General features: G+C 43.9%; 1 protein-coding gene across 1 annotated transcript in view; it reads left to right on the plus strand.

The window, feature by feature from the left end:
* The window catches only part of igf2bp2a (insulin-like growth factor 2 mRNA binding protein 2a), a 33464-nt gene extending 20656 nt beyond the window's left edge, over positions 1-12808 (plus strand). Inside the window, 7 exon segments of the mRNA XM_083640944.1 lie at positions 100-240; positions 1557-1625; positions 3274-3396; positions 6699-6773; positions 7095-7226; positions 8936-9049; positions 11501-12808. Of these exon segments, the coding sequence (XP_083497070.1) occupies positions 100-240; positions 1557-1625; positions 3274-3396; positions 6699-6773; positions 7095-7226; positions 8936-9049; positions 11501-11599 (753 nt within the window). The 3' untranslated portion in view covers positions 11600-12808.
* Positions 12809-15576: the final 2768 nt, after the last annotated feature.

Below are 15576 nucleotides of genomic sequence, written 5' to 3' on the forward strand. Positions count from 1 at the left end.
TGTTTTTGTTTTTGTTGTTGTTGTTGTTGTTGTTGTTGTTGTTGTTTGCTTTGACATCTCAACGAGACAAAGCCTCCCTTCTGTCTTCTACCCAAACAGCAACAAACCAACCTTATCCCAGGCTTGAACCTGAACGCGCTGGGCATCTTCTCCTCTGGTGCAGCTCCGGTGCTGCCCCATGCTGGTGGACTGCGTGGTGGAATGCCCCCTGTGGCGCCAGCGGGATACAACCCATTCTTAGTGAGTACACCCGTTTGAATACACTCAGACACAGGTTCACTCCCTCTGCACAAACAACCATATGAGGTGAGAAGAACATGAGCGACCACATTCAAGATGGTTTCCGGCATCCAGGTTGCTCCGAAGTCGCGGGTTTGAATCCCGCCCTGTCTCTCTCTACTTGTCTCCTTTATTGCACTTAGCTGTGCAATAAAGAAACACAAAATGGCAGAAAGATAAACTTATTTTTTAAGGTTATTATTATTATTATTATTATTATTATTATTATTATTATTATTATTATTATCATTATTATTATTATTATTATTATGCATTTTCACCTCTATTAGGCAGTTCAAAGTCAGGGAGCAAGGTAGGGGTAACACACAACAAAGGTCCGCTGGCCAGATTTGAAGCGCAGGACTTCACACTTACATCATCCAGGATGCCCCCCCCCAAAAAAAAATCTTTTCCGATTTTTTTTTTCTTTAGAAATCACTTTGTTGGATTTGATTTGATTTTTATTGATTTTTATTTGACCTTTATTTAAACAGGGGTGGCCCTTGAGAGCAAGCTCTCATTTTCAGCTGCGCCCGTGTTACAGGACGTTACAGAGCACGCTACAGAGCACGTTACAGCAAAACATTGATCACAGTTACAGACAGACAAGATACAGACAACAATCCAAACCGATGATAGAAGCACATCAGGGTACCCTCAAAGCACGGGAGCGCACGATTCACCTGGGGATTACTTCATGTGTCAAAGCACGGGAGCACACGATTCATCTGGGGATTACTTCATGTTTGACTTTGAGAAGCGATTCATTTCCCATCTGGGCTGGAATACCAACATGTGGTGAACCAGGTGCTTTGGAAAAAAAACAATGGTGTTTAGACTCTGGGGTCTTCCTCCATGATCTTGTACACAGTTTGAAAGCAGCAGAATTCCCCCTCTGTGCTGGAGATGAGTCAATTTGTCTGTAAAACAAAGTCTCCACTCGTTGCCCAGCGAAGGCGAGCCAAAGTGGTGTGAGACAGCGTGTGAGAATGTGCTCGCGTGCTGGAAAGTCAAGCAAGTTATGTGTGATTCATCCTGAGTTTATGCCCTGAAATTCCCCTAATAAGAGCATGTGTTGTGTGTGTGTGTGTGTGTGTGTGTGTGTGTGTGTGTGTGTGTGTGTGTGTGTGTGTGTGTGTGTGTGTGTGTGTGTGCATGTCTGTGTGTGTGTGTGTGCGTGTGTGTGTGTGTGTGTGTGTGTGTGTGTGTGTGTGTGTGTGTGTGTGTGTGTGTGTGTGTGAACCATTTAACCAATCTGCATGTCACTTCACTTACAGAGTCACTCTTCACATCTCAGCGGCCTGTACGGGGTTCCTCCAGCAAGTGCCATCCCCCACCAGCACCCAGTATGTTCCATCTGATCTGCACTTTCCCCACCTCATTATTTAGCCCAGCAGAGGGCAGTTTGATGATTGCAACGGCCCATCTCACATCTAGAACAATAACTATAAAGATAATCACAGCTATAAAAAAGATTTGAGTCATAATAGCCTCTCCTCCAATATACAGTAATGTACCCTAATCACATACTGTACACTAGTGTGTGTGTACACACACACTCACACACACCTACTTGGACATAATTTATGTGTTTTTTGTTTGTTTGTTTGTTTTGTGTATTGTTGTTTCCATTATATATACATATGTTATTTTGTCCCAGAGGTACTTTTTATAAGCCCACTTTTATAATGGCCCTTTTTTTTGTTTTGTCTTTGTCTTTGTTGTTCTTTTTCTTTTATGGTGCGAAAAATAAATAAACCTAAAACAATAATTTGGAAAACATCCAAAACTGTAACTATAATAACTATATTTTTAGTTTGATCTCAGATGCAAAGAAAAACATTTCCAACCAATCAAATTAAAGCTGTAAGAAAGACGTGGGTGGGAGAATTTTCAGCAGCTCAGTCCAGTGATCTTCATTTGCTGAGGAAGTGATCACAGATAGCATGTGAGTGTGAACACTTGAGCATAGTATATATATATATATATATATATATATATATATATATATATATATATATATATATATATATATATATATATAAAGTGGCAAGTGGCATGGATATTGTGGTTAAAATGCCCAGAATAAGGTATGTGGTTAACAAAATTGTATGAAACTGCGAATGTTGTGTTCAGCAGTGTAAAAAAATATCTTGATTTTCAGAAATCATAAAAGTGGTCTGCTTTTGTTAAGCACAGATCTTATTTCAGGCATTTAACCCAAATCCCCAATACAAAAATCCCATTGACTTCCCGACGAGAACCACGGAACCAGGAAGTGCACGACTTTTGGGTTGGCCTATACGTCATCCCTGCGGTACTCTATGCAGATTATATTATATTATATTATATTATATTATATTATATTATATTATATTATATTATATTATATTATATTATATTATATTGTATTATTAGCAGATTATTATTATAAAGAACAGACCATGACGTCCTCTCAGTCAGCATCAAGGTTGGATAGTGAGTGTGGAAGTTTCAGTCACCAGCACACCACAAATATTTCTGGAAGGGGACTTTTCCCAGCCCGGTGTTGTACTGTGGCTCATAAACGTCCACTCCATAAACCTCGAGTGTGTGAGTGTTGTTACCATGCTAAGAAGAAACAGACGTGGCAGACGCCTCAGTCCTAATGGGAAATATTCCATTCAGACACGGCCAAAGTTGGATGTTTACTCAAAGAGAAAACTTAAAAAAGCTTCATTGAACTTTCCTTGCATGTGGGTGTCATCATTTTCGGCGGCAGTTCAAGTATATGGCAAGTCTAATCAAATTCACCCCCGAAACTTGCTCTAATGATTTTAAAACCATATTGAACATATTTTTCTAGCCCTGGTTTGAATTCACTCATGGCCGCCGCCACCGTCTCTGAGCTCAAAAGACTCAATTATGGTGGAGCATTTCAAAGAGCGGCAGAGTCATTGAAGGCGTAATGACTTGTCTCCTCTCTCTCTCTCTGTGTGTGCTTGGTTTTCTCAGCAGCAGGCTCCAGAACAGGAGGTAGTCTACCTCTTTATTCCAACTCAGGCGGTCGGGGCCTTGATCGGCAAGAAGGGACAGCATATCAAACAACTAGCCCGCTTCGCTGGAGCTTCCATCAAGGTGGGTTCCTCCTCGCCAGGCTTGGTTGATCTCTAACGTCTCTTAACGTCTTAACCAACTGGAGAGTCTGTCTTCGACCCCACGGTGCATTCACACATTCTTCTGAGCCAGTCATGGAGCGTTAAGGTGATGTCATCAAGTTGGCGCCCGGCGTCGGCTGAGTCACTTTTCAGACCACAGCTGAGGATGTGAGTTTTTTGGTGTTGACAAACTGACTCTGTTAGCGGATGACTAGTGATCTGATGACTAGTGATCTGATGACTAGTGATCTGATGACTAGTGATCTGATGACTAGTGATCTGATGACTAGTGATCTGATGACTAGTGATCTGATGACTAGTGATCTGGGGCCGGTTGCACCAACTGGTCTTAACTATGCCTGGTCGTAACTCCTACGTCGGTCTTAGTTAAGACCAGTCTTTAGAGTGGATTTACGCCTGTTGCACCAACACGGCTTACATCTGGTCTTAACTACGCCGGTCGTAGCAATGCGCGTCCATGTGAATTGCCAGGGAATGCCCCCTGATTGGATGATGTGTGCCTCGCGACCTGCTTGGAGCGCACTGTGCCACTACGCTCTATCAGCCACTACTGTATGTGCATCACTACACTACACTCCTCCCACCCTCCCTCGCTCCGGGGGAAAAATGGCGGCGATTGAGCCAGACAGACAGTCTGAATGAAATTGAATGTAACGTTCCCAATTCTATGTAGTAAATTCTAAAAAACATTACGGCAACATTTGGGAAGGCTAAGCCACACAACTAGTTCGTTGTAATCTAACATCATGCTTCAAAAGACGGAGAACTGGCTGTGTTACGACGATGACGGTAAGAACTCAAAAAGGTCTCCGCGGAGATCTCTGTTAGGCAGGCGCTACGCCTCCTCCTGACCAGGCATAAGAGTTACGCCTGGGCGTAGTGAAAAGAAGGCTTAAGCCGTCTTGGTGCAACCGGCGTAGCTGTTAGGTCGTAAAGTTACGACCAACTTATATTAGCTTAAGACCAGTGTAAGACCAGTTGGTGCAACTGGCCCCTGATGACTAGTGATCTGATGACTAGTGATCTGATGACTAGTGATCTGATGACTAGTGATCTGGGGCCAGTTGCACCAAGTGGTCTTAACTATGCCTGGTCGTAACTACTACGTCGGTCTTAGTTAAGACCAGTCTTTAGAGTGGATTTACGCCTGTTGCACAAACAGGGCTTACGTCTGGTCTTAACTACGCTGGTCGTAGCAATGCGCGTCCATGTGAATTGCCGGGGAATGTGCCCTGATTGGCCCGAAAATGTGCCTCGCGCCGTCACCCACTACTGTATGTGCGCCACTACACCCTCCCTCCTCCCACCCCCCTCCTCCTGTGGAAGCTCCGGGGGAAATGGCGGCGATTAGTGCCAGCCAGTCTGAATGAAATTGAATGTAACGTTCCCAATTCTATGTATTAAATTCAAAAAAATGACCCTCAACATTTGGGAAGGCTAAGCCACACAACTAGTTTGTTATAATCGAACGTCATGCTTCGAAGGCGACTTTACGACAATGAGGACGGTGAGGACTCAATCACATCAGGCCTCCGCTGATATACTACCACGGAGATCTCTACAGGCACAGGCACCTTACGCCTCCTCCTGACCAGGCGTAATATTTACGACCGGCCTTAGTGAGAAGAAGGCTCCTATTGGTGCAACCGGCGTAGCTGTTAGGTCGTAAAGTTACGACCAACTTAACTTAACACGTTCACTGCCATTGACGTATTAATACGTCAAAAATAATCCAACGGTTGACTGCCAGCGACGTATTAATACGTCAAAAAAATCTTTTTTTTTTTTTTGACGGTGCTACGTGGATCAATGCCCCCCGCGTCTCCTATGGAGATATTGGAAGTATTGAATGTGTATAATCTATTTTACCGACCAGCTAGGTGGCGACGGTCCTCTCCCGACAGAGAGAAAGTCAACCAAAAGCAGCCGCCTCCCGTGGCTGCTTCCTCCATTCTCAAGGAAATGGCTTGGCGATTTTACAGTCAGAAACGAACTAGCCTCATTCTCATACTGTAGGCGGGGGCGCTTTCGCGCTGCTGCGGTGGGGGGTTCCAGAAATGGACTGGGTGGGCAGCATAAAGCCTAGAGTCGCACGGGGCTTCATCGGGGCTCTCAAACCCAAGAGACGAGTGAGACCTATCCACACTCGCTGCCAGGGAGGGAGGCTGCTCAAACTCGCTGCCAGGGAGGGAGGCTGCTCAAACTCGCAGCAGCAGCAGCAGCAGCAGAGCACTCGCTTGTGACAAACGCAGGCTGAAAGCCACTAGACACGCCCACGGAGGGAGGAGTTGAAGGAGAGGGCGTTCGGAACTATATTGTTTGGATGTCTGATCTCTCACTGATGCCAAAAATAAATGGTTAAAGTGACTGTTCTGCCTGTTTGATTGAATTTCACAAAACTGCGATTATCTCAGCTTTCACTCTCAGACGCTAAAACCATGCTGTACTCAACGGCTAATATCTACATAACTACTAACTCTACAAACTAACTCTTTTAGACAGAGAAAGCACACATTCTATTAGTACTTTTGTGAACTTTGTGTTGACAAACTCCAAGCAGAAAAGAATCCTCGGCTCTTGTAAAATGAGCCAGAATCCTCAAAAAACGGCTTGGCAAAAGCTACCTACAGCAAAAAAAAAACGGCTGGCAGTCAATGTGTTAAGACCAGTCGTAAGACCACTTGGTGCAACTGGCCCCTGATGACTAGTGATCTGAGCATTTTGAAAAAGAGAGGCAGAAAAAAAGGCTTCAAGCCTATCTGGAGATGCGTGTCAGGCTGCTCAACAGATTCTCATCATGTTTAAGTAGGAACTGCAGTCTTCTTAGATCAGTGGTGTGCCAAGGGGCAAGTCCAGGTGTGCCTTGGGATTTTGTGACAACCATACATTATTATTATTGCAAATATAGCCTAATACTATCAAAGAAATTAGTGAATTTTGAATTTACTATATCAGGGCTTTTTACGCACTAATTTCCCAATACAGATGCAAATTATTTAATTAATAATAATAATAATACATTTATCTTATATATTTTCGAGATACTCAAAGTCGCTTTACAGAAACACACAAAAATTAAATCCTTTAATTAGATACATTCGTGTAAATTAAAAGGTGGGGACAGTAGGTAGGGTGAAGTGAGGAGAAGGCGAGGTTGAAGAGGTGGGTCTTGAGTTGTTAATCAATATTTCATAAGTGATATAGTTATAGTTTGTCAAATGTTGTTCTGCTTTAGTGAATCTCCCTCTCTTCCTCTGTCAGATTGCCCCGGCAGAGAGCCCAGAAGTGACTGAAAGGATGGTCATCATTACAGGGCCCCCAGAGGCTCAGTTTAAGGTAAGCACACACCTGTATGAATCTAGATTCATCACAAATAGAATTGTTTCATTCCGAAAATGATACAGATCCAATTTCGAAAACAACGTATCAATTGAAATTCAACGGTAAATATTTCACAAACGCAGGCGATTCTCTCCAATATAGGCATTGACGTGAGCCATAAATGTAATATTAACCAATCATGTGCTTCACTTTCATGCAGTCATTGAGTCACTTTGAACTGCTTTAGATTGACATGATAGTTACCATAGGTGGATAACTGTGTGTCCCCGTTTTCCCCCAGTCTCTCCTTGCCTCATACCCTCCTCTGTATTCCAGGCCCAGGGCCGGATATTTGGGAAACTGAAAGAGGAGAACTTCTTCACTGCGAAGGAGGAAGTCAAACTGGAGACGCATATTAAGGTTCCCTCCACCGCAGCTGGCAGGGTCATCGGCAAAGGCGGCAAGACGGTGAGCTGATGGTGGAGAGGGGATTTGGATGATGGTGGAGAGGGAGTCGGATGATGGTGGAGAGGGAGTTGCATGATGGTGTAGAGCAGGGATGTCAGAGATACGGCCCGCGGGCCGGCAGGTTTCATCCGGCCCGCGAGATGTTTTGGAATATTAAAAAATATATATATATATATATATTATTATTATTATTATTAAATTCGCACCCCATTATCGTGAACTACGTGTGGCTAATAAGCAAGCTAAGAGTTCATTCATAAGTTAATTAACCTGCACTACAAGGAAGTATGTCAGTAGGTCATCAGGTGTAAACAAAGCCGCCATGATGCCACGCTGGAAGTGAATCGCGCATTCGGCTACCTACCAAAAAACAAAGGAATCAACAAGATGCTGTCGAAAAAGAGAAAGGTTGACACGGAATGCAGGCAGTTTCAAGAGAAATGGAAAGAGCAGTATTTCTTTTGTGAAGTAAATGGGTAAATGAGTCGAATTGATTTTAGTAAAAAAAAAAATCCGGCCCCCATGAGGTTTCAGTTGAACAAATCCGGCCCTCTACCTAATATGAGTCTGACACCCCTGGTGTAGAGGGAGTTGGATGATGGTGTAGAGGGAGTTGGATGATGGTGGAGAGGGGAGTTGGATGATGGTGGAGAGGGGAGTTGGATGATGGTAGAGAGGGAGTTGGATGATGGTAGAGAGGGAGTTGGATGATGGTGTAGAGGGAGTTGGATGATGGTGGAGAGGGAGTTGGATGATGGTGTAGAGGGAGTTGGATGATGGTAGAGAGGGAGTTGGATGATGGTAGAGAGGGAGTTGGATGATGGTGGAGAGAGAGTTGGATGATGGTGGAGAGGGAGTTGGATGATGGTGGAGAGGGAGTTGGATGATGGTAGAGAGGGAGTTGGATGACGGTGGAGAGGGAGTTGGATGACGGTGGAGAGGGAGTTGGATGATGGTGGAGAGGGAGTTGGATGATGGTGGAGAGGGAGTTGGATGATGGTGGAGAGGGGAGCTGGATGATGGTGGAGAGGGGAGTTGGATGATGGTGGAGAGGGAGCTGGATGATGGTGGAGAGGGAGCTGGATGATGGTAGAGAGAGAGTTGGATGATGGTAGAGAGGGAGTTGGATGATGGTGGAGAGGGAGTTGGATGATGGTGGAGAGGGAGTTGGATGATGGTAGAGAGGGAGTTGGATGATGGTGGAGAGGGAGTTGGATGATGGTGGAGAGGGAGTTGGATGATGGTGGAGAGGGAGTTGGATGATGGTGGAGAGGGAGTTGGATGATGGTGGAGAGGGAGTTGGATGATGGTGGAGAGGGAGCTGGATGATGGTGGAGAGGGGAGTTGGATGATGGTGGAGAGGGACTTGGATGATGGTGGAGAGAGAGTTGGATGATGGTGTAGAGGGAGTTGGATGATGGTAGAGAGGGAGTTGGATGATGGTGGAGAGGGAGCTGGATGATGGTGGAGAGGGAGCTGGATGATGGTAGAGAGGGAGTTGGATGATGGTGGAGAGGGAGTTGGATGATGGTGGAGAGGGAGCTGGATGATGGTGGAGAGGGGAGTTGGATGATGGTGGAGAGGGAGTTGGATGACGCACCAGGAAAGATCTGGAAAGAGTGCTTCAGTTCCTCTGAGTTTGAAAGCTTGTCTGTCAGCGAGTGGTTGGAGGCAGGCTGACGACCGCTGGATCTCTCTCTCTCTTCCAGGTGAACGAGCTGCAGAACCTCACGAGTGCAGAGGTCATCGTACCACGGGACCAAACTCCAGACGAGAACGATGAGGTCTTTGTGAAAATCAGTGGGCATTTCTTTGCCAGCCAGGTATGTAGAACAAGACTCATTGTAGTTGTTTCTATCATTATATATATATACGAAAATGCCACGCCTGCCAAAAATACTAAAAATGACTAAATAACTAAATAACAACTAAAATAAAACAAAAAAAACTTTGGGGAAAAAATAACAAGACCAGGCAAGCCTAGTTAAGCCGGACCTGGACTGCTGCTGCTCAACAGTCATGCATGCATGTTTGAACAATGGGGAGTCAATTACTCCAGTGGTCCCCAACCAGTACCGGGCCGCAACGCATTTGGTACCGGGCCGCGAGCCGGTCCAATTTTTTTTTTTTTTTAAATTAAAAAAATAAACATAGGCTATAATATTATAGGCTGTGTGTGGTAGTTGAAACATAGTTTCAAGTTGACGTTTATTTATGTTTGTAGTTAAAACAAAAACATAAATACTGTATAGGCTATATACAGTACAACACAAAAGGCTGTTATTTACCTTTTAGTAGAGAGAAGCGTCTGCACATCCACTATGCAAACCAGGTGCTAGACTAACAAAGCTATACGTTGAAAAGAAAAAAGTCTGCACTCTGGAGCATACTTAAAGACTTGGAGTTTTATTAACGTTTCGGTTCAACAACCTTCATCAGAAAGGTTGAATGATGAAGGTTGTTGAACCGAAACGTTAATAAAACTCCAAGTCTTTAAGTATGCTCCAGAGTGCAGACTTTGTTATTTACCCTTTGTCTCCACCTGGTGAGTAAATATATATGTAACTAAAACCATTCAAATTGACAACCGGTCTGCGACTTTTTTTCCCATGTATCTACCGGTCCTTGGCACAATTTTTTTTGGGAACCCCTGAGTTAGTCAATCAGTCAGTCAGTCAGTAATCCCAGCCATTAAGATTTAGATATATAACAGACAGTATAGTCTATTCTTACACCCTACTCACTGCATCTTTCATTGAGTCATATTTAAACTGTTTATTTGAATTGTTGTTAGTAGAATTGAAAGGTTTTTATGTAAAAATGCACCTGAGCCTAAGCCTGAATAAAAACAGTGTGGCTGCGACAGAGAAGAGTGTCCCATCCCCACTAATTGAGATGTGCCCAAATTAAATCCTGCTGTTGGTCTGCTGGACACAGGAAGTCTCCTAAACAGGTGCAAGCAAGTGAGCAAGTTGGACTCACTACTTCCACCCTCACCACTCCTAACCCTAACCCTAACCCTAACCCACCCTCACCACTCACTATGCGTTTGACTAATGTAATATGACATGATTTCTGTAATATGACATGATTTCTGGGTCTTCAAAATGTCCGTTTTCAGTTACCTCTTGCTGCCATGTGAGGGCCCCAGCGAGTGGAGTTGCATTGTGCAGCTTTAATAGAGAGCCGCAGGGATGACGTATTTTTGTAGGCTGAATGCGGAAGTCCCGAACTTCCTGGTATAACACTGTTTCTGTCTATGGGATTTTTGAATGGGTTTTTGGCGCGATGCTTCAAATAAGGTCTCTGGGCAACGCAAGTTTAATCAAACGCGAACCAAGGTTCAGCGGGATAATCTTCACACATGAGGACCACTTTCATGAGTTTTGAAGCGTAAATGCGAGCCCTAGAAGTAAAATGCTCGAGCTAAACTAATCCAGAACTACACACTGTCGCATAGGCTTCCACGTCACGTCAGCACTCAACCTGGACTGTTGTTGATGTGTGCACTGATTACCCCGCGCTGAACGGGGCTGAACCAGGTGAGGGAAAGAGAATTTCTGTGTTCGCCCTTTGAAGTGGTGACGTTATTGACGTATATATCCCCATCGACTCAAAAGTGTAGTCTCATTTAGCCGTTTGCTAGCTAGCCGTCCTTTTAACGGCACATAAAAGCTTCAAAACTCATAAAAGTGGTCTTCATGTGTGAAGATGATGTTACTACCATCTGGTTCGCGTTTGATTAAGCCAGCGTTGCCCAGAGAGCTTATTAGAAGCATCGCGCCAAAAACCCATTCAAAACTCCCATAGGCGAAAACTGTGTTGAACCAGGGCTGTTAGCATCGATGATTTCCGGACTCGTTACTGCGGCTCTCTATAGCTTGGGGTTGATGTGGGTGGGTGACGGGGGGCAAACAGAATTTTAATCATCAAATATTCAAGCTTTTTTAATAATTCAATGATGATAATAAGTCAAGTGATTCTTCCACCAAGCAATCTAGATCTTGAACAGCAGCTGAACAATGTGACACAGAAGTAGCCTACCAGCATGAGAGGTTATTTTCAGTTAAACTAAGAGACTTAATTAACTTAAATTAACCGTTATGCTAAAGAAGTGTGTGTGTGTGTTTTTTGGTTGTCTTACCATAGCATCAAACATGACGCAGCCAATCAGAACGGAGCACCGGTAACTGTCTGTTTTCTGTAGTGATTATATAATATAATATCAATATCATTTAGATTGACCTCGTTGTGTTTGGCTCCTCCCTCCGCAGACGGCACAGAGGAAAATCCGGGAGATCATTCAGCAGGTCAAACAGCAGGAACAGAAGCACCAGCAGGGCGGCGCCATGCCGCCGCACCACTCCAAGTGACCAGCGGGGCTCCAGCCGGCGCCAGCCAATGAATGTAGCCCTCCCAAACGGACAGAGACCTATCCAGACAAAGGCCCAAGGCCAAGGGGGACATGCAGGGCAGACCAGCAGCACCGGGATCAAAACCAAAGAACTTCACTGGGGGAGGGATGAGTGCAAGCCAAAGGGCATAGTGTGTACTGCCAGCCCTGCCAGAGTAGAGAGGGGGAGGAACCTTACTGATATCATTAACAAAAAAGATCAGAAACAAATCAAACAAGAAGGGTGGAAAATGGCAAAGAATTGGGCATATGTTGTCTTCACAGTTCAAGGAAATAGTATGTGGCCCTGCATAACGTGATCTCTTTAGTTGGACTAACATAGGCCTAACAGACAGATAAAGCAACTGTATTAACACGAGCGCATTTGAGGCATTATAATCGAGATTTGGGGTTAGAACGAGAGCGAGTGGACACTTTCTCTCACAAGACGGTGCGATATTCAGATTGCAAGAGTAAGTATCCTTAGCAGTATTAATACAGAGTAGAAACGTATATTGAGACACATTGAAAGTATGCACTGTTATTTTTCTATGGAAATGACAGTACGGCTTGGTGTACTTTTTAATATTTTTGCTTGTTTCAAAGATTGGTTGGGCTGCGACAGCCGCGTAAAGAGATGTCCCCTACATGTAAAGAGATGTCCCCCCACATGGTCACGTTTTAGGCAACTTGAAATCAAAACAACCCCCCTGAGAAAACGTAGTGGATGTTCTGAGTCTTTGTAACAAGCCTGTGTGTGCCAACGCAAAGGACAAACGTCCCTTAGAAATGTTTCGTACCGTTCATATCTGATGCTACACTTCTTTTTCACTTTCATTTCATTTCTTCACTTTCACTCTGCTATCACTTTCTCATCACTCTCTCATCTGGCATATTATTATTTCTTAATGCGATCAAATATTTTGTTTCCGCAGCCTTTTGATAACATTGAACTGACTGCCACTTTCGCCGCAGAGGTTAAACGCAACAGAGGGACTCTTTTATTTTTGATTTTGATTTTGATTTGTTTTACCAGTAAGATGGTATCATTCCCGTACTGTACAGTAGACTGTATCCGGACTGTACAGTAGACTGTACAGTAGACTGTATCTACATTCATGCTTGTGGTCCTGGGAAAAAAACAACAACAAAAAAGTATGCCTCTAAAAAGGTATTCTTGGAGATTTGAGCAAAAATTGACGTCTTAAAATGAAGAAGAAAAAAAAAAAGCACCTTCGCTCGTTAAGAGACGACCAGTCATTTTGAATGTGCAGCGCTAACACAAGCTCCGCCTTGAAGTCAGCTGAGGGCCCGGGGGGGGAGGGTGGGGGGAGGGCGGGGTGCAGACTTGTGGTGTTGTGTGGTGTGACAGTGAGGAGGGGGGGGGGGGGGGAGGGGCCTGTGGTACACACCACACACGAGCGCAAAACGTGACCGACTGACTTGAATCCTCTCTTGTCAGGGAGCTTTCTAAAACGGCATGACAGCTGTGAATGTATGATAATGCAGCCTTTTAGAAGTCTCAGCCCTGCAATGTCTCTCGCTCGCTCTCGCTCTCTCTCCCTCTTTCTTTTGGACTCCGTTGCTTTTTATTTTATTTTGAAGCAAGCCGATCAACCGCTCGGAGAGCAGCTAGTTAGCGGCGCGCCGGACATGCAGGCCCTGATGTCCCCTTTTGTGCTTTACTTTGGAGACCATGAAAGCTTGTTGCCTTATTTTGACATCACCCATCCGCTTCATCTTCCAGACGCAAGGTTATTGCCAATATGCACAGCTTCCTCCCTGTGTGATTGTGCGCGTGTGTGTATATATATATAAAAAAGAGAGAGTAATATTTATGAATCTATTTTTTTCCTATTTTGTGATGAGAGCTATTGATAAGAAACAAAAAGAAAAACAAAGTCCTTTTCTTTTTTTCCTCAGTGGGACACTGCCATATTACTTTGAAGGGACGTGTTTTATTTTCCTGAAAACTCGACTATGAATAATAATATAATAAAACCTGAAAAAAAATAGGAGAACAACAATAAGTGACCCACCGCATAACTTTGGTCAGGATGTGAACAGTGCGCATGTCAGTATTGTGATCTACCTCAGGCTTCAGGGTACCTCAGTCCAATCTTTTCATTTCCCCTTTTTCCACATTTTGTATGCCTTGTTAACTGATCATTTTAAGCGTTTTTAAGTTTTTTTTTTTTTTATAATAATATAAAAACAACAAGAGAAAATATTTACAGTCATTTCTAAACTCTTCAGGTCCAGCCAACTAGTGATGGCAGAATGGGTCTGCAAACTTTGTAAAACTGTAGTTCAGGTCCATCGGACTGTCTTTGACTGGACGCCGTTCAACCTCTTATTGAGACCCGTAAAAGATTCCCCATGTCAATTTCACTAGAAAGGCATGAAGAGCAGGACCTATGGGGTACACACCTGTACGGGGTACACACACACCTGTACGGGGTACACACCTGTACGGGGTACACACCTGCCCAAAGTGCTGCTGAATGTGGATGTTGTGTACTGATTTCACCATCAAAGACGGAAATAAATAAATCCCATGATAGCAACAGCAAGAAAAAAAAACTGTACCTCCTGTCTCCCCCCCCCCCCCCCCAATTGTACCTCCAGGTTTTTTGAGTGTTTTAAAAACAATGAAGTTTATTCACTTGTGAAAAATGAATTTTATAGCGACCCAACCCAATCTTACCAGCTCTGTTTGATAACAACATACTCTGGGGTTGTTTTGAAGAAAACAAGAAGCTGCAAAAATACACTTGACAGGACTCTTGGACATGGTGTAATATACCCTAGTCTTCTGTGTAGAATGTAGAACAACTCTAGACTAGTGGTTGAAATGTCACTGATGTGTACGACAAGAGAAGTGTATATCTGTAAACATGTACAATACAGTCACACATAAATGCATAGATTCCTGTCTCTCTAGAACCTCACCCTCTTACCAATCTGCACCTGCGTTGTAAGAGATGCTGGGAGAAATGTAGAGTGTCTCAGCTTCATTAAAAAAAAGAGAGAGAGAGAGAGACTCTAAATGGTTTTCTCATCACTCTAATATTTTTATTTTTGTCGTGCTGTAAATTTCAAAATTACCTCTCAGAATCCAAGGCTGACTTTTAGTTAGTAAAAACTAAAACCAATGTAGGGCAAAAAAAACAAAAAAAGAATTCGATAAATGAATCATAGTGAAGGTTAGTGTTTGTCTTTGGAGTTCTTGAACTATTAAGAAGTGATTTTGAGAGCAGACAGTTTTGACCCCCCCCCCGCTCGGCTCAGTCATCATCAGATGAGCTGGATTGTCCCAGTGAACACAATCTAACTGCTAACAAAAAACAAAGGTCTATCAAAACCACACACTGCCTGAGGCCATTTCAGCAGCGCCTCCCCACAGCCAGTACAGTACCTCACACACTGAAGCCCCCCCCCGGCCCGACCTGAACCCCGCATGAACGCAGTACAGTACAGTGCCACTACTCGAAAAACACAGGACGCTCTTGTTTTTTTTGTGTGTGTGTGCAGAGGACTGATTCTTTTCTTCCCCTCTTCCAAACCTCTGTCTCACTTGTGTGTTTTTTTTATTTGATTTTATTTGTGCTTCTTGTGTAGGTCGAGCCTCAGTTGGGCCAGGATTCCCTCTAGACGAGATGTTTCGTTTCATTTGTGGTGTGTGTGTGGTGTAGCAGAGCATCCCCAGTCTCATTTGCCAGTTTCTGCAAAAAAAATGGCAAAATCGCTGGGACGTCTGTTAACCAACAGCATTTTGAGGTGAAACTTTACCAGGTGATAGTCAACTCTTATTATTTTCTTCTTCTCTTAAGGATTGGTGTTTCCAAGTTTTGTGAGGTGTGCTAGACATTAATAACCAATGCCAGATAACAACCGTTAACACACATCACCGGGGAGAGTACAGTGTTTGTTTTGTCATATCACACACGGTGGTCG

Source organism: Poromitra crassiceps (genome assembly GCF_964638095.1).
Source record: "Poromitra crassiceps genome assembly, chromosome: 8".
Taxonomy (NCBI): Eukaryota; Metazoa; Chordata; class Actinopteri; order Beryciformes; family Melamphaidae; genus Poromitra; species Poromitra crassiceps.